This window comes from Pteropus vampyrus, unplaced genomic scaffold (genome assembly GCF_000151845.1).
Source record: "Pteropus vampyrus isolate Shadow unplaced genomic scaffold, Pvam_2.0 Scaffold90, whole genome shotgun sequence".
In the NCBI taxonomy this organism is placed as follows: Eukaryota; Metazoa; Chordata; class Mammalia; order Chiroptera; family Pteropodidae; genus Pteropus; species Pteropus vampyrus.
In genome coordinates, this window is record NW_011888871.1 from 2,424,620 (window position 1) to 2,443,269 (window position 18,650).

Here is an 18,650-nt window from a genome sequence, read left to right on the forward strand (position 1 = left end):
CATCATCATCACCATCACCACCATCATCACCACCATTACCATCACCATCATCATCACCATCACCACCATCATCACCATCATCACTGTCATCATCACCACCACCATCATCATCATTACTGGAAAATACTCCAAAGTGCTGAACAGTAAAACTCGACAACAGATAATTCTTGTGTTCTCACTGCCCATTTGCAGAGAAAATGATGGTGTTGCAGTATATAATTTTGTATCCTGCTGTTCCCATTCAATAGTGAATTATACACATTTTCCATGTGCTACATAGTCTCCTTAACTGCCTATTTCAAGTGTTATTTTTTAAAATATAAAATGCCCGGTTCAAAATTCAAAGGGCACAAAAGTTTAGCCTAGCCCAAGAACCTTGCCTCCACATTCACCCAGAAGCAACAGCTTTTATCAGGTTTGTATTTCTCCTCAAAATGATATTCTAGGTATATACAGGATAGTATGCACAAGTATTCGTTATTTGCTATTTTTGATGGGCAGAATATTAGCAGTGGCCTGTAATTATTATGTATATGTCCTCTTTCACTTAGCAGTATATCTTGGAAATCATTCTACATTGGTATATTTTTAGTTTCTTTAACAAACACTTATGTAGGTTTACGATCTACCAGACACTGTTCTAAGGTGATAGAAAAATATTAATCTGTTCGATCCTCACAATAATCCTGTGTAGGTACTATTATCACCAGAAGGCATGAAGATGTGGAGTGACTTGACCATGGTCACACAGCTGAGAGGGTAGTGTGTCCATGCTTTCATCCACTCTGCCGTGCAGTCCCTGACTGTCCTGTACTGCCTCGGTGCAACGGAGTGTGCCCTCATTCTTCATCATGTCGTATCACATCCCATCATACGTAGGTGCCGTCATTGACTTAACAAGTCCCTGTTGAAGGACATTGAGATGGTTTCTGATCTTTGGCTCTTACAATAAAGACTGCATATCCATGTCCTTGTGTTTTTTGGCATGTGTACAATTAGTAGGTCAAAGGGTCTATTCATTTAAATTTTTCTTAGTTATTTTATTGGTTGTTGATATATTACTCTCCATAGTTATTATAGAACTTTGTGTTCCCATCTGGAATATAGGAAAATACCTGTTTCTCCACACTTCATCAATACAGTAGTAAGATTGTTTTGTCATTGATGATGGGATAGGAATGCGGTGTCTCAGTAAAATTTTAATTCGTGCTTCTCTATGAGTGAAGCTGACCTTTTCATATTTTTTAAAGATGTTTGCATTTTTTTTGCACTGATTATTCATACTTTCTCATTTTTTTGTTTGCCTTTGGCTCTTTTTCTTGCTGATTATAAGTAGTTTTTAATTTCCCAGTTTGATATTTCTCTTCTGATGTTTATAATGGGTTTTGTCATGGAGAAATTTTAAGTTTCAGTGTAGTCAGACTTATCTTTTTTTTTATAGTTTTTGGTTTGCACATTATACTTGAAAGACCATCCATACTCTAAATAAAAAAATATTCACCTATGTTTTCTTCTTAAACACTTATGGTTTGTTTATTTATTTATTACCAATTAAATGTTTAATCCATATGCAATTTATCCTGTAAGATGTGGGGTAGGAATCTATTTTTACCATGTCATCATTTAAAAAATAAACATAATTTACATATAATAGACTTACAGAAGTGCACAAAATAATAGTGCAGTTGGATGAAATTTCAGAAAGTGAAAAAATAGATTATTACCAGAACCCCAGAAACCCTCTTCATTCCCCCCCGCCTCGCCACCATTGCCTTCTTTCTTCCCTAAAGGAAACTAGTATTCTGTGTGTTACCACCATGTATGAGTTTGGTTTGTTTTTGAACTCCAGAGTACATATTCTTTTGTGTCTGGTGTGACCACCCTTTTCTGGAAACATGAGGCGTGGGAGACAAGTGCTGCCCATGGCATAAGATTTTTCCAGATCCTAATTTATCCATCAGTGTTGAAAACCACTTTGAGAAATAATCGAATCTTTGTCACCTCGTTCTCAGTTAAGTGGGCAGCACGCATCCCAAGGATAGTCGATGGGAGCAGATGTAGAGCAAATAGGAATTCGTTAGTGGAAACGGCATAGAGATGCAGCTGATGCCACAACTGCACTGAAGAGCTGCTTGCCAATGACCTAGAAGTCAGTGGCCGTGGGTACCAGCGAGTTCGGGGGACAGGGAAGCGGAAGTGATCTGAAGCCTCCATTCCCTTACGGTGACCTTAGCCCACAGAGGGGGCATCCATCTCCACAGGAAAATCAGTGGAGAGAGGGAGACCCCACCACCCCGTGAGTCTCAAGAGGGATGAGTCCGCCCCATTCCAAGGGACTCTCTCAAGGCAACGGCCAGAACTTCAGGGGACCATTTTCTGAAGTCTTTATGACAAGATTCAGGAGACCAGACCCACTGTGCCAGCTTCTCCTGGACGGGAAGCTTTGACTCAAGATGACCTTCATCGTGACCTCTCTAAGCTATTTTAAGCAGCTGGAGCATGGTTGGTGGGGGGCGTCTCACCACGTGTCTAATTCCTAAGCCACCCTCCCCTGCCTCAGGAGCTCGTGAAAAGAATTAGGTCGAAGTAAAGAAACCGTATTTATTTGGCCAGGAGATGGGGGCCGGTGGTGAGAGGAAACAGCACAGCTGGCCTTAAGAAAGAACTTTATTTTTAAATGGAGCTGGGGCAGGGGTCTGGTGAGGGTACATGTCTGTCCCCTGCCAGTGCTCTAATGCCCACCCCCAGCCATTGTGGTTGATGCTGAGTCTGGGGAGGGACAAGAAGTGGGTTTTAGGGATGGGGTGTTTGGGGCAGGGGAGGTTCCAGGTCCCCCTGCCTCGGGGTCCCCTTGAGGAGCCTGTCGCAGATGGCCTGTAGCCACGGATGCTTCTCACGGAGCCAGAGGCCTGACTCCCAGGCTTCCGGGCTGCACTGCCACGGCAGCCACCTCATGACCCAGGAGGACAGCCAGAATTGGGGACTGGATCTGCAGCCGTCCACACCGTCTTGTCTCCTCCACTTTGGGCACCTGGTGAAGAACAAGTAGGGCTACAGGAGGGGCTTCCTGGTGCGAGCTGGAAGGCGCGCTGCTCCCCAGCCAGCACCCCTGGTCCTCTGGGGCGTGGCAGTTCTGGGGAGGTGCCGAGGTTCACGAGGCAGCCGTCCCTGCCCCACAGCAGGTCCGAGGGAGAGGGAGGCTCGCAGGAGGTGGTCCGGGCGTTGGCTGTCCCTCTCACACCCTTCCCTGTCCAGCCTCTGACTTTCAGGGCCGAACGAGTCCATCTCCTCCACCTGCCTCCAGTTCTTTTCTGGGTTCCTGCCTTCTCTATTCCACCCCCTCACCTGTCATGCTGTATTTCTCTCTCGGTCCCGCCAGCCCCCTCCCTGCATCTGTCTCGTCTTTCCCTTCCTCTGGGCCCCTCTGACTTCCTCTCTCGCTGTCTGCCCCCAGCCCTCCTGTCTGTCCTCCTCCTCCCTCCCCCACCCCGACCTCCAACAATAGGCGGTTGCAACCTAGGCTCTGCAGGCTGTCCTGGACTTTGGCATCGAGGATGGGGGCAGCAGCAGCGGTGGGGACGGGGTTGACAGGAAGCAGCAGCAGCAGCAGCAGGACCAGCGGGCGCCACATGGCTCGGCAGGCAGGGCTGCTGGGAGGGGGCCAGGGGTGGACAGGTGCACCGTCAGAGGCCCCGCCCTTGGTCTGGGCACCTCTTCCCACACTGCCCAACCCTCTACGGCCCCTCTTCCGGCCCCTCCTTCCCCTTCCGTGTGCCAGGCCCACCGCCCCAGAGGCCGGCCACTTACTCCCAGGCCTCAGCCTGTTTTCACCTGCCCACGGCCCGGTCACCAGACTCCGGCTCCCCAAAGACTGTTAGATGCAGACCGTTGCCCGATGGGCCCCTGGAGCTCTAGAGACCTACTCGAGCCCAAGCCCCGCCCCCAATGCTGGCCACGCCCCGGCCCGAGCCCCGCCCCGTTACACCTCACAGACCCTCCACGACGGCCACGCCCACTTTGACAACACCTCTAGTCGGAGCAAGTCTCCAGGGACTTGCCACGCCCGTAAGCCAGAGCCAAGCCTCTGTTTGTTGAGCAAGTCCCCTGGAGACTTACCTGCCTTGTCCCTCTTTCCAGATCCTGAATTGAGGCCCCGGAAGTGGTCCCAGAACCCCTGAGTTTGGGGCTTCTCATGTGTCATGATCATGAAGCTCCACGCAACTCTCTCCTGTTGGGCACTCCGTCCTGTGCTCTCTAGCTCCTTGGCCTCCTGAATTCTCAACTCAGACGACCATCCCGCCGTTTGGGGTGCCCGTCCCTGCACTGTGGCCTGGAAAGTCCCTCCAGGAAGTAAGGCTGGGGCAATCACAGGGATCACTTTGTTTCTCTTCTCTCAGGGGTCACAGTCCCGCAGCTGATGTCCAATGTCCGTCAATTCAATCATTTTGTCCAGTTAGTTGTACAGGTAAACCTGGTTGCTGTTACTCCAAAATAGCTAAAAGTAGAAGTTGAGATATTAGCTTTTGAGTGATTGCCTCTTTATTGGAACTTACAAAATTTTATCTTTAATATTATTAAATTTTATTTTAAAAAGATGGTTGTTTCCATATCTTTCCTTTTTGGAGGACCAATTGTTCTTTATCAGTCACTTTGGTTTTTTTCATATGAAATTAAGTCACTTTCTCCCTCGCTCAGCTTCTTCCGTTCATTTATGGAGTTTTCCCCACTTGGAGATTCCTGGTATCTCGAGGAAATGTCTACTTCTACCCTTTTTCATGCCACATTTTATTCTTTCTGAAGCCTCCTGCAAAAGCTCTTTCCTACACACCATCTCCCGGCTCACTGATTATGGGCTCACCTAACCTGAATTTTTTCCTCATCTGATGCCACATCACAATATTAGAAATATTATTAGCAGAAAAAAATGTTACCTTGGGAACCGAGTGACAAATCACATGAATCTTTGTTTCTACTACATATTTCCCTTTTTAACTGTTTATTTCTACTTCATGTTACCAATACATTCATTTGAGGGTGTTTATTCAGCACAGGTAGCTCTGTTTTCAGTGCTGAATTCCTGATGTCTTTCTGCCATAATTTGGTTTCTCCTGGGACTTCCTGCAATCTTGGCTGGAGGAAAGGGCCATCACGCTTTTCAGTGTGGGTTTACGGAGGACACATGTATCCCAGGACAAAAATGCATTGAAGCTGGGACCGATGACACACGTTTGTCCACTTCTCCCGGATAATCATGCTCCAAAAAATTTCTCTTTCTTCAAGTTGTCACTAAAACATATCAAATTTCTTCTGTTGGTGCGAAAGCTTAGCTTCAAGGGCATGGCGGAACGCCAGCTGTGTGCTCTCGTTCTCACGCCCGCCAGGCCCGGGTGTCCTGGCAGCACTGAGCTGAGCGCTTGCTTGCCTGTCCCACCGACTGAGCAGGGCCGGTGACGGTCGGACTTGGGTGATGTGTGGAGGAAAGAAAACATTTCGAAGTTTGGCTCAGCAGATGCCACGCTCTTTGCGCCAGTTTCTGCGCTCCCGGATGCCACCGAGACAGCTGTCCTCTCTTTCCTCAGGATTTTTGACATGACTTGCATTCCACACCCTTTGCTCACAAGAGCAATTCAATGGCAGTTCACCAATTTGATAGAACTACAGGAGTTTGATTTCTTTAATGTGAGGGGGCATTTTTTGGTCGTGATTATCACTGTGGAGAGGATTATGTGTTTTGTTGCATTTCTTTGTGGCCATCCCATAACTTTGTTTGGGGAGTCCTGTAGCACTGTGGCGCTACATGTCCTACATTTTCCCCCTTTCAAGGGCTTAGTTGCTTGAACGACACATCCGGGTATAATCTGGGATGGAATAAGGAACACTGGGTGAATTTTTGCCCTCAGGTATAAGTGGATTGCATTAATGTCTTTACCTATTTAGGAGATTTTAGAGAAAAATCGGAAAGTTAACTAACCCCAAGTTGAGCAGTAGTAGATATAAGATGAGGAGTGGGCTGTGTGCCAGGGAGTCGCAGCCCTGCCTGACCACCTGCATGGTGGTTAGGCCCAGTGGAGAGAACAGGCAGCCAATGCGGGGGACTGCGCCTCCAAGTCCCATCCAATTCCGATTACCCCGCCCTAGCCAGCAGGGCATTGTAAATCTGTTCACCCTTCAGTGGAGTAGAAAGGTGAAATAAAATCAAGCACACACAGTCTGCTCCATCACGTCATGATTCGCCCCTGCTGTGCCATAAGCACGGCCAGTTCCCACCCCCTCCCAACGCCAAGCGCTTTATTTTTTGCCAAGTGCTTTATTTTTTACGGTGCAAAGTCGTAGTTAACTGTTTCCTTTCTCATATTGCTGCTGTTAACTGTGTAGATTACATCTGCTGAGAGGATTACCTGAAAACTTTTCAATATAATTTTTCATCAAATCAAACTCACCATTATATTTACTTACCTCGAAGAAAGGTCACCTCTGTGATAGGATAATGGTTAAGATGCACCCCGAATTCGGAAATTTGAAAAACAATTTGTCTGAGAAAATATGAAATGTTTATACACATTAGTTCTTTATTGAAGAGGCAGTGCAGACCAGTTTATATATGCAAAAGGGTAGGATGACAAAATATGCAATGGCCCCATCACCTTTCAAATATTTTACTTAAAATATACATTATATTAAGCTTTAAGGTCACAGTGTAGGAAATGTTAGCAGTTACCATTAAAACTACTATAAAGAGTATTTCCTGCACAGAATTATGCAAAATCTACCACTTAGTTCCTGTTAGGTAGGTAGCATATTTATACACACCTAGAAAAATATGGCAAAAGACTGTGGAGCAACAAAAATGGTAGACATTTGTGATTTAAAAAGAAACTTTATGAAAGTATAATATACATGCAGAAAAACACCTTAAGTGTTTTTATCTTAAGGTGTTTATAAACACTTAAGGTGTTTATCCACTCAGAACACTCAGATATTCAGCACCCAGATTCAGAAATATTACCAGCACCAGTTAAATTACCCCTGTTCAGCCTTTGCCAAGGTTGATCACCATCCTGATTTCTCACTGCATAGACAAGTTTTGCCTGTTCTTACACTGCACATAGATGGGATCATGTACGGTTGGCTTGTGTGTCTGGATTCCTTCATTCAGCACTGTCTGTGAAATTGAGCTGTATTATTAATTCATTCTCTTTGCTTTCCAGTATTCTGTAGTGGAAACATATCACTTACGTTCATTTACTGCGCACGTGCCTTCAGATATTTGTTTTGCCATTTTACATTATGAATGTTCTGGCACATGTCCTTTGGTGGCCGTATGCGTGTATGATGGATACATACAAGCGTTTCTGCTAGCTTTGGGTCCAAAGGTATACACGTTAAACTTTAAGTGCCAGCTTTCCAAAATGATTATCAACTGGCAACATCATCAGCAGTGTAGACTTCCTGTTGCTTACTTTCTTGCCAAAACTTGATTTTTCGTGCTTTTCATTCTAACCATTTCAGTGAGTGTAGAACCACATGGTATCCTGAGAATTTCCATTTCCCAAATCGCCAATAAAAATTAACATACCTTTTCATGTTTCTTGGCCATCTGGATATCCTCTTTTGTGAAGTGGATGGCCAAGACTTTAACTCACTTCCTATTTTCTTGATTTGTAGGTGTTCTTTTTATAGTTTAGATCAGGGGTCAGCAACTATGGCCTGCAGGCCAAATCCAGACTGCCACCAGTGTTTGTGAATAAATTTTTATTGGGACATAGCCACGTTCATCTGTTGTGGTATATGGTTTTCACCAAACAATGGCAAAGCTGAGTAGCTGTGACAGAGGCTGTGTAGCCTGCAAAGCCCCAAATACTGCCTGGCCCCTTACCAGAAACACACACTGGCCCTTGCACACTCAGGCTTTTGGTCACATGTACGTACTGTGAATATCTGCCCCCTCTGCGGTTTGCTTGATTTCTTAATGGTGTCTTTTAGATAAATTTTAAAACCTAATAAATCCAAATGAACACATTCTATTTTATGGTTTAGTACTTTTTGAGTCTTAAGAAAATTTTGTCTATAAGGTTACAGTTTCCTAAGTTTCCTTTGTATAGCTTTGTTTTGTAGTTTGTATTTAGATCTGCAATTCATCTCAATTGATTTTTCTATTTTCTATCAAATTATGAAATATAAAAGAGCATTTATTGGAAAGAACATCTTTTCCTGAATGACACTGCACTTTCACTTTCATTGGAAATCCACTGACAGTATTATATATGGGTGTTTCTGGAATCTGTTCTGTCCCCTGGTCAACTTATCTCTGTGCCAGTATCGCACCATCATAACTACTATGGCTTTACTGCAAGTCTTGGTATCTGGCAATATAAGACCTCTTGCTCTGTCTATTCTAGCATATGGCCTTGACTATTACTGGTCTTTTGAATTTTCACATGAATTTTAGAATTAGCTAAATTTCATTTAAAGTACTAGGACTTTAACATTGCACTTAATATATGAATTGATATCTTTAAAGATTGTCCTGGAATCCATGAACAAAATATGTCCCTCTCGGTTTTGTAATTGTTTTTTGGTTTTTTTTTTTCCTGGATAAATTTCTTGAAAACATGGTTAATTTTTTTCCCTAGGCACTTGAGGATTTTTTATGTTATTCAAGTGGTATTGCTTTTCAATTTTTCATTTTCTCTGTTCATTGCTGGTATATTTAAAAAAACCAATTTCTTCATAATGAACTATGTGGTGACCTTGTTAAATTTATTCATTAAATCGAATTACCTGTATATTCCTCAGAATTTTCTATGTACAAAATCATGTCATCTGCAAATAAGAATTTTAATTCTTTCTGATCCTTTATGTCTTTTGATTGTTTTTCTCCCCCTACTTTCCTGGTTAGATCCTTCTGCACAGTACTGAATAAAATTAGTAATAGCAGGTATCATTGTCTATTTTTTTGATCTTGGGAGAAATTTTCAATATTTCGCCATTAGGTATGCTGTTGATTATAGTTTAAAATACTCTTTATCCAATTAAGAAAGTTCCTATCTATAGTTTATTAAGAATATAAATGGATGGTGATTTTACTATATTAGTTTCCTGCCCCTTAGATTACTTTTCTTCAAGTGAGGTATTACAGTGATTTTTTTAAACAATAACTAAAACAAACACTCATATTCCTGGAGTAAGACACATTTGATCATTTTTGTTTGCCCAGGACTGGGTCACATGACGCATATAAAAATTGCCAACAATCAGAATGAAATTATCATGATTGGTTTAGATTAATCAGGATTTACCCTCTGAATCATGTAAAGAAATGACAGATACTCAAATTTTTCCAGCAAAAAAAGAGGGGTGAAATGACATCGAGTTAATCACTCAAAAATGTCTCCTGGGAACTTGTATTAATTTGTTCCAAAATACTGGGAATAAGGGGCAGTGCACAAAATAATGACACTGTTCATATTAAAATACAGATAAAAGTTCTGAATTACATAATATTGGCGCACTGCACAAACTTATAGGTTAAAAAACAAGAGTGCTAAGGGAGCTGAGCATATTTGATAGAAAATTAATACAATTGTCCTTTGTCATTGAAAAAGATTTAGTTCCAAATTACCTATGCATAATTTATGAAAATAGCATGTTTTAAAATCTTTTTTTGCTCAAATGAAGTTGAAAATACAAAAATCAGTCTCCTCTATTGATGAGGCATTTATTAGAAATCCGTTTGTAAATGTCTCTAAAGAATAGGAAATTATGTATTTAACTATTTTGTACCTGTCAAACAGCTCACCAACAATATATCTTGGGTTGGTATGTTTTGCCATCTTAATATTCAAATGAGAATACTGTCTTTTCACGAATTATTCAAATCCAAACTTGCATAGAATTGTTAGATTGCATTTTAAAAACAATAGAAACTTCCATATAGGTATTTAATGCTACTGACCTCATCAACTCCTGATGATCTGAAACTTCATTTTATACAATGAAGGTTTATTCAGAGCTGATAACTTCTGAAATCTTTCTTATAAACATGTGACTTTACATCAGAAATATGGCTTTTAGTATAACAATTTCCAAGGCAATACATTTTTCCACATTTATCACTTTAACAGATTTTGCCTTGGTATGATTCCCTGATATGTAAATACGACTTGAATCCAAAATAAATATTAAATATTTATAAAGTTTCTCTTGTAAAAATTATCTAGTGTCCAACGAGTTGTAGGGTCTTGTTGAAGGTTTTGCTTCTTGTTGCTTTCTGAGGGACTCCTCTCTGTGAAAATTCAGGTTAAAATGAATCTAATGCCTAAATGCCTCTCTCCCCATTCAGAAACATGAACTCTCATCCCATGACATATGACTTCAAATCATTGTATTCAGAGGGTTTTCTAAAATGAGATTTCACTTCACAGGAGACTTCCCACATCAAGTACATTTATATTGCCTCTCCTATGAATTCTCTGATGGCTATTGAAGGCTGATCTGTGGTGGAATTTTTTCCCACATTCATTACATTCATAGGGCTTCTCTCCTGAATGAGTTCTGTAATGTACAGTGAGGTACGACTTCTGAGAAAAGACTTTCCCACATTCATTACATTCATAGGGTTTCTCTCCTGAATGGCTTCGGTAGTGTACGGTCAGGTTTGACATCCGAGAGAAGACTTTTCCACATTTACTACATTCATAGGGTTTCTCTCCAGAATGAATTCTATGATGTATAGTGAGATATGACTTCTGAGAGAAGAACTTTCCACATTCATAACACTCATAAGGTTTCTCTCCTGTATGTACCCTCTGATGTCTGAAGAGGGATGAATTATGGGAGAAGGTTTTTCCACATTCGTTACATCCGTAGGGCTTCTCTTCTGAATGACTTCTATAATGTACCGTGTAGTATGACAACTCAGAGAACAATTTTCCACATATATTACATTCATAGGATTTTTCCCCTTTTGGAAGTGACTGGTGCCCATCAAATGCTGAATTTTCAAGAAAGGGTTTCCCACATTCACTACATTCATAGGGTTTTTCTCCTAAAGGAGTTGTACGATGGTCAGTGAAATATGAGAACTGAGAGAACTTTCCACATTCACTACATTCATGGGGTTTCTCATCTGTGTGTACTTTCCGATGTCTAATAAAGGCTGAATTTAAATTGAAGGTTTTGCCACATTCATTACATTCATAGGGCTTCTCTTCTAAATGACTTCTATAATGGATAGTAAGGTACGATACCCGAGAAAAGAATTTTCCACACTCACTGCACTGATAGGGTTTCTCTCCTGTGTGTGTTCTCTGATGTGTAATAAGGGTAGATTTTCGGTAGTAGGATTTCCCACATTCATTACATTTATAAAGTTTCTCTCCTGTATGCGTTCTCTGATGGTCACTGAGGGCTGACTTGCGGGAGAATGACTTCCCACATTCATTACATGGATATGGCCTCTCTCCTGAATGATTCCTCTGGTGTAGAGTGAGGTGTGTCTTCTGGCAGAAGGTCTTCCCACATTCATTACATTCATAGGGCTTCTCTCCTGAGTGCGTTCTCAGATGCTGCGTGAGATGTAACTTCTGACAGAAGGTTTTCCCACACTCATTACATTTATAGGGCTTCTCCTCTAAGTGTGATCTCCGATGTACTGTGAGGGTTCCCTTTTGGCTGAAGGATTTCCCACACACATTACATTCATAAGGTTTCTCTCCTGTGTGAGCCCTCTGATGTATAATAAATTTTGACTTTTTACAGAAGGATTTTCCACATTCCCTGCATTCAAAGGGCTTTAATTCCATTTGTGATCTCTGGTACACATTAAAGTTTGACATCTGGAGGAACTCTGATCCAGAATCATTCCACTCATAGGGCTTCTCCCCCGTATAATCTCTCTTAGGGGTAATGAAAACAGCTTCATTGTCTAAGGCCTCCATGCATTCATTATATTCAAATGGTTTCTCCAAAATATTAATTTTCTGAAGAATACCTTCTTCGCTTTGAGAATAGCCTTCCCCATTTTGACTAAATTCATAGGATTTCTCTCCATGATAAGTTTTCCCACATTCAGTACACTCATCAGGCTTCTTTCTTGCATAGCTTCCATCACTAATAATTAATTCTGAAGTAGATTCTAAATGCTTTCCACATGAGACACAATTATGAGATATGCTTGAAGGAATAGGGCTTGTTTCTGCATTATAATTTTTTTCAAATGCATTCTCTCTCTCCTCAGTCAGGGTTTTGTTGTTGAGATAAACAGCTTGCCTTGAACATTCATCTCCATTTCCTTGGATTCTGTCTATCATGTCATCAACTTGCCAGACTTCTTCTATAAAGAAATAAAATTAAACGAACTTGTTAATCCGAACACACCAGCTATAAAATGGACGTGGTACTCGAGTGCCCTATTTTGGGGTTGATGTGGGCTTTTCTCCACAATCTCCACAAATTAAAAAAAAAAAGTATATAGTCCTCTTTACCCCTTGATTTGTCATACAAAACAGACAAACGGAAACACACACACACACTGCTGTGGCTGAGGGAAGCATGGCGAAGAGATGAGGGTGGGACAGGAGTCAGCACTACTGGAAATCGGGAGAATAAATTGACATTGAGCACAAGTACCTTTGTTATTTATAAATATGTTCAAAACTTTCGTAGAAAAGGTAAAGCAAATACAGAAAATGATGAGCAGAGGACAGAGCCATTGAAAGAGTGCTAGATCCAGGAAGAAATTGGAAGACTCAAAGTAAATGGGGTCAGGGAGAGAACAAGAACAATTACAGGAGGTATATTCAAATTTTTGAGTATGGTTTACGTTTAGGAGAATAAATTACAATATATCTATTAGATTACAATTTATCTGATAAATTACAATTTACATTAAACTGTAAGATATCACTTCATAACAAGATTACCATAGTAACATCATCACTAGCATAAACCCAAAATCTTTGCCTTTCTGTTCTGCACATAAATCCAAATAAATATTCTAAAAGCTCCAATTCCCTTATGTTTAGAGACAATCCCACAACCAGGGCTCCCACTCTTTAGTCTCAACTCGCATTCACCTGGAAGAGTCCCAGGCACATTAATGTCAGAAAGATATTAGGACAGACCAGACAGCAAGAGAGCTTTCTAATAAGATCAGCTCTTTAAAGTGTCCTGATAGTCTAATTTAACACCAGCTGAACAACAGAGCACCATGGTTAGAGCACTGGGAGCCCAACTCAAATACGTTACAGGCTGGGAGACCTTGGGTGAGTAATTCAACTGTGATGTAGTTTCACACATCGGAAATGTGGACAACAGTGCTTCAGTCAGAGGATCGGGAAAGAATTTAGTTAGCACGTGTAATCTGCTTAGAAGAGTTTGTAACACAAAACAAAAGCTCATTAGGTTTTGCCATTAACTTTCTGACCCAAATTTCCTAAAACTAGTCATGTCTTTGACACAACACTATAGCTTAATTCTGAACACAAACAAGAGTTCCCATACTCTTGGGTTTCATTTGTTATAAAACCTTAAATATCAGATTCCTAAGGCCGTCTATACGATATTAACTTTATCTACATATCTTACAAAATTTTCAATCTCCTAAACTATCGTTAGGTGCTCTCATCCACCTTCAGTGTGACACTGACGGTTCTGTGTGCAGAAATCAACATCCTATGCCCCAAAGCCCCGAATATGAACAGGAAATAAGATAAGTTACCATTCACCAATAAGATTTTTCATTACCTAGATTCACAATATATACTCAAACTAGCATTGCACTCATCTTCCCAGACGACCTTCGCTCCAGGAAGCCTCGGCGTGCTCTACCACGAGTCTGTGCTCATGTTCTCGTCCACGCAGTGCGACTTCTCAAAATCTATCTATATTTTGAAGGAAGCGTTAAAATATTTATCAAATCTCTTCCAAGCTTGTTGAAGGTCTCCTTCCCTTAAATTTTAAAATAGCTTTAACAGAAAGTTGTATAACATGTATTTGAATGTAAGTGTTCCTTGTGAAAGCTGAATTTTAAACTAGTTCATGCAGCTGTGCTCTTCATTCCCAACTAAAACCTATGCTTATGGAAAATATGTCTGTTTTTTTTTTCTTTGAATCTTTCCGTGATTGGAAATTATAGCTCCTAATCTGATCAAATGGGGTGCTTTTGGATTCCATCCTAAGCCCTGCTTTATCAGAATTTATAGTTCAGAATAAATTCTCTCTGAATGGATGAATGATAAAGGTCTTGCATTTACCTAGCTCCTCAGTTAGTCAATGAAAAATCTGCTGAGTGTCTTCTGTACAAGTCACAAGAGTCAAAAAATCCTTCCTCTTTGGAAGATTATAATTCAGGTAGGGAAACAAAGCTCAAGCAACAAACGCATGCCATCACATTCAGACTATACCATCTAAAATCACATCTTACTTTTGGGGTAACAATCACCGAGTGGAATGGATATTCAGGGAAACTGGTGCAGTGAATGAGTAATGAAGGAAGCCAGATAGGAGAGGAACTTTTAAGCTCAAATTTAAAGAATAAAGTTCTAGAGGTTTTGTTACACAACAATGTGAATATAGTTAACGTCACTGAACTGCACATTTAAAAATGGTCCAAATGGTAATTCTTAAGTTATGATTTTTATTACAATTAAGGAAGGAAGTGGGGGAGGGAGGGAGGAAGGAAAATGTATAATCTGGACAAGAAAAGTTCACACCAAAGAAAGAGACAATGACAGCCTGAACAGAAGACATTTAGAAATCTAGACCAAAAGGAATTTAACACGAGAACGGGCAAAAAGAAGACTTTAATTTTGATCACCAACACTGCGCCACATCATGCGGGACAAGTTATAGCCTCATCTTGTCAGCCTGATGATTAGATCAACTGGATACTTCAGAAGAACAAATTTTGCAATTTAAATAGAATTCATTGTAATTTAGGTATGAGAAAATGTTGTTTACGTTGATGCCAGAAGAAGCTAAGAATATGCAGAAGATTCTGAAGACATTACACAAAAGACAAAAAAATAAAAAATAAAAAAAAAAAAACCAACAGGGAGAAAATAAGTACATGTAATAAATAAAAGGATGCGGGGAAGATGCACAGAACTTGTGATTTGGGAAAGTTCATTCTAAGAAGGAAAGAAGGAAGGAGGGAGGGAGGAAAAGAGGGAAGGAAGGAAAAAGGACGGAAGTGGCCTATTTTTGCTGGCACTGTCACCTGTCAGGAAAACTAGTCAACTAGACTCCAGGGTAAAGGCGTTACATATCGATTTGGATGAGCAGCATAAACACGAATTAAAAAGTCCTAAAAGTTGAGACTAGGTGAACCCTTTTAAGGGATACGAAGAAGAGTAAAGAAGTAGAAAGTAGGGGGCACTTCTGAGGAAGGCAAGAGAATGAGGCAAACTCACTGACGATATAAACACTTCTCGAACGTGTACTGTGGACACAGGGATGGACGGACAGAGATGGATGAGCACTTGAGGGGAAAGGATGGCCGGCTAGTGCTGCACCACCAAATGCACCTCTAGAACAGTGAGTAGCGCCTCCAAACAAAGTGCAAGCGCACACCTCAGCGAGGCAGCGACTGGCCTCGTCCCCTCAGGGAGGGGACGGGGTGCTGGCATCTGCCTGAAGGGACTGACACTGGGAGAAAAACACAAACCAGCGGCATTTCAAAGAAAGGAAGGAGAGAAAACAGAAAATAGAATGAAGATGAAAGTCTCGAGTAAGTTTTTCTGTCAGACTTCTGAATGCCCAGAAACCAAGGCCATCTGTGGTAACGGGGAGTGGGGAAGGCAAGAGCCCTCAGTTCTCGTCGGCCCGGTGCGTCTCTACAAAGGTACATCAGATGTAAAGCCAACAAAGAAGCCTGTGCACCCGTGCCCGAGAGACAGTGCTGTCTGGGTCCTTGGCGGCATGACCAAGGGCATCCGAGGCCCAGAGACACCTCCAGTCACTCCCTAAGGTCTGGGGTGACCATTCTACTAGCTCACCTGGACGACTCCGACATGGGAGGTCACCTTCTGCTACCCACGGCTCTTCTCCCTGCTCCAGCTTGACGATCACGTTTGGTTTGGCGCTATCGTACCCTGCGAATGAGAAATGGAGCTGGACCTGGACCAGCCATGCGGCCTCCAGACCTGAGTGGAAGGCGCTATCGCGTAGGCTGCGTAACATGGCGCCTTGTTTCGCGCTGTATTAAAATTAGAACCTTTTGACGGAGAAGCAGGGACACAAGTATTTTACCTGGTGCCCAAAGGAAATTAAATGATCTTATCACCTATTTTTTCAAACTCAAGGTTAAAATCATTAAATTGGAGTTTCCTGCATCGCAGCGACTCGGAAGCCAGCTGTCCTCACCCAAGGCAACCAGGTGGCTGTAGTTCTCCAGCATCACGTCCCGGTAGGTTGTCCTCTGCACAGGGTCCAGCTGCTGCCACTCCTCCTGGGTGAAGTCCACTGCCACGTCCAGGAACGACACTGGCTCCTGGAACGACAACATGATCGACTAGGTGACACGGAGGAGGTGTATGGGGACAAGAGCCTACCAAGCTCCCTGGTAAAATCAACTCTGAACGTTGTCTACCTTTGTTGTGTTACAGACTGTGGAAGGAAAACAAACATAAAAACACGTGGCCTTTGGGTTCCTTGTTGTGTCAAAAACAAACAAACAAACAAAAACAAATCCTCAAACCAAAAAGAAACTGAGTTCTGATTTTACAACTGAAGTATCTGAGTTTTGGGGGCTGTAAGATGAGTAAAACATCACTCTTGTTCTCAAAATGCTAATAACCCGCCAAGGAGACACCACGTAAATGACATACGCATTTTATTCCCTGTCATTTCCTTCAGTGGCCTTTGCTGGCTCGTCCTCCTCTTCCCTGCCTCTTCATGCCCTTCCCTCCCAGGCCAGCTGCTCTGGTGGTCTCCTCCACTGTCAGCCCTTTGACCCTCTGATGCTTCTTCTTAGGCCAGCTTATCGGCATGACTAAGTTTTCTACTTCATTTAAGTTTTATCTCAAACATCTCATTCTTGCAGCAATGAGTATGTTTCTTGATTGAATGAACACCCACCCGATGGGTTACTAAAGTGATGTATACAAGGTGGCGGGTGGTTTAACAAAAGAGAAGCAAATTATCTTCATTTTATGCAGTCAGATTAAGCGGGGTTTTCTACAGCATTAAGGTTAAGATGAGGCGGTATAGAAAGTGCAAATGGCAGGAACTGAAGCCACGTGGCCAGCTGGGACCTCTTAAAATTCATGAGATGTAGAGTAGATGAGAAAACAGAGCCGCGGAGAACACTTCATACACAGCAGGCAGTAGGCCACAAAAAAAGGAACCGGAGACTCTCCAACAGAGCCCGTCGAGAGGGTCTGGGGGTCCCCCAGTGGCACAGTGACTGGCTGACAGAGAAATCAATCACAGGCCTGTCTGAGCAGCTTGAGCGGCTTCCTGTTTCCGGCACACAGAGCAGCCCAATGAATGCGGAATCTGGCAAGGACCTTTGGCTACGGACACTGTGGCCAGAAACACAGCAGAGCACAGCACACTCCAGGCCTCCACAACCAGGGTGATCACTTAGTCACTGTGCAAACGGAAAACTTCTGTCTGGGACAAATGATAAGGCAGGTGGGATACCAGGAATGCAGGTGCAATTCAAGGCACACGAGGACATACAGTCAACTCTACCCATGTAAGACATGGGTGTTTTTCCCAAAGCCAACTCTTAAACACTACTCTCAACATAAAGCACCCGAGCATTTTCACCTGTCTGCCAACTCGCCACCGGTGCAAAATGGAGGGGTGCCTACAGATTCTGTGCATAAGGCACTATCGACAGAAAAAGAAGGCAGCCCATGGAAAAGGAGAAAAAATTTCCAAATCATATATGATGAGGAATATAATATCCAGACTATATAGAGAATACCTAAAACACAACATCAAAAAACACCACCATTCAAAAATAGGCAAAAGACTTAGAAAAGACATTTCTCCAAAGAAGACACACAAATGATCAATAAGCATATGAAAAGATGCTGCATGTCACTAATGATTAAGCAAATGCAAATCAAAACCATAAGATACCTCCGGCTATGCCACCTTGAACAAGTCCGATCCCGTCTGATCTTGGAAACTAAGCAAGGTCAGGCCTGGTTAGTACTTGGATGGGAGACCACCTAGGAAGACTAGGAGCTACAGGCTTAAAAAATAAGGGATTGTAAGCTGACAAGGTCTTTGCAATCTGTGAGGTCAACCAAGGGTTGCCTCGCCTAAAAAACAAAAAAACAAACAAAAAAAATATATAAGATACCATTTCCTAACCATTAGGATGGCTACTATTAAAAACAAAAACAAAAACCAGAAAATATCAAGTGTCAGAGAAATTTGAACCTTTGTGCACCATGGGTGGGAATGTAAAATAGTGCAGCTGCTGTAGAAACATTTTAGTGGTTCCTCAAAAAATCAAAAATGGGATTCTCAAATGATCTAGCAATTCCGTTTCTGGGTCTATACCCAAAAAAACTGAAAGCGAGGACTTAAAGAGAGATTTGTACACCCTTGTTCATAGCAGTATTATTCCAACAGCTAGCACATGGAAGAAACCCAAGTGTCCACTGACGGATGAATGGAGGATAAGCAAA

At 42.0% G+C, this 18,650-nt stretch overlaps 1 protein-coding gene and 1 pseudogene across 10 annotated transcripts in view; one reads left to right on the plus strand and one right to left on the minus strand.

Annotated features, from left to right (window-relative positions):
* Positions 1–2,649: 2,649 nt before the first annotated feature.
* The window catches only part of LOC105294568 (RB-associated KRAB zinc finger protein), a 23,121-nt gene continuing 7,120 nt past the window's right edge, over positions 2,650–18,650 (minus strand). Inside the window, exons 2-8 of one of the 10 annotated variants that reach the window (XM_023532796.1) lie at positions 16,366–16,492; positions 15,999–16,094; positions 9,956–12,334; positions 6,457–6,533; positions 4,932–5,858; positions 4,117–4,495; positions 2,650–3,650 (exon numbers count right to left, since the gene is read on the minus strand). In XM_023532796.1, the coding sequence (XP_023388564.1) occupies positions 10,419–12,334; positions 15,999–16,094; positions 16,366–16,492 (2,139 nt within the window). In that variant the 3' untranslated portion in view covers positions 2,650–3,650; positions 4,117–4,495; positions 4,932–5,858; positions 6,457–6,533; positions 9,956–10,418. Of the gene's footprint in view, positions 3,651–4,116; positions 5,859–5,971; positions 6,167–6,456; positions 6,534–8,502; positions 12,335–13,746; positions 13,884–15,998; positions 16,095–16,365; positions 16,493–18,650 lie in introns of those variants that run through there. The other 9 variants (XM_023532795.1, XM_023532799.1, XM_023532797.1 and 6 more) reach the window with 9 other exon arrangements.
* On the plus strand, positions 18,092–18,210 carry LOC111742297 (annotated as a pseudogene).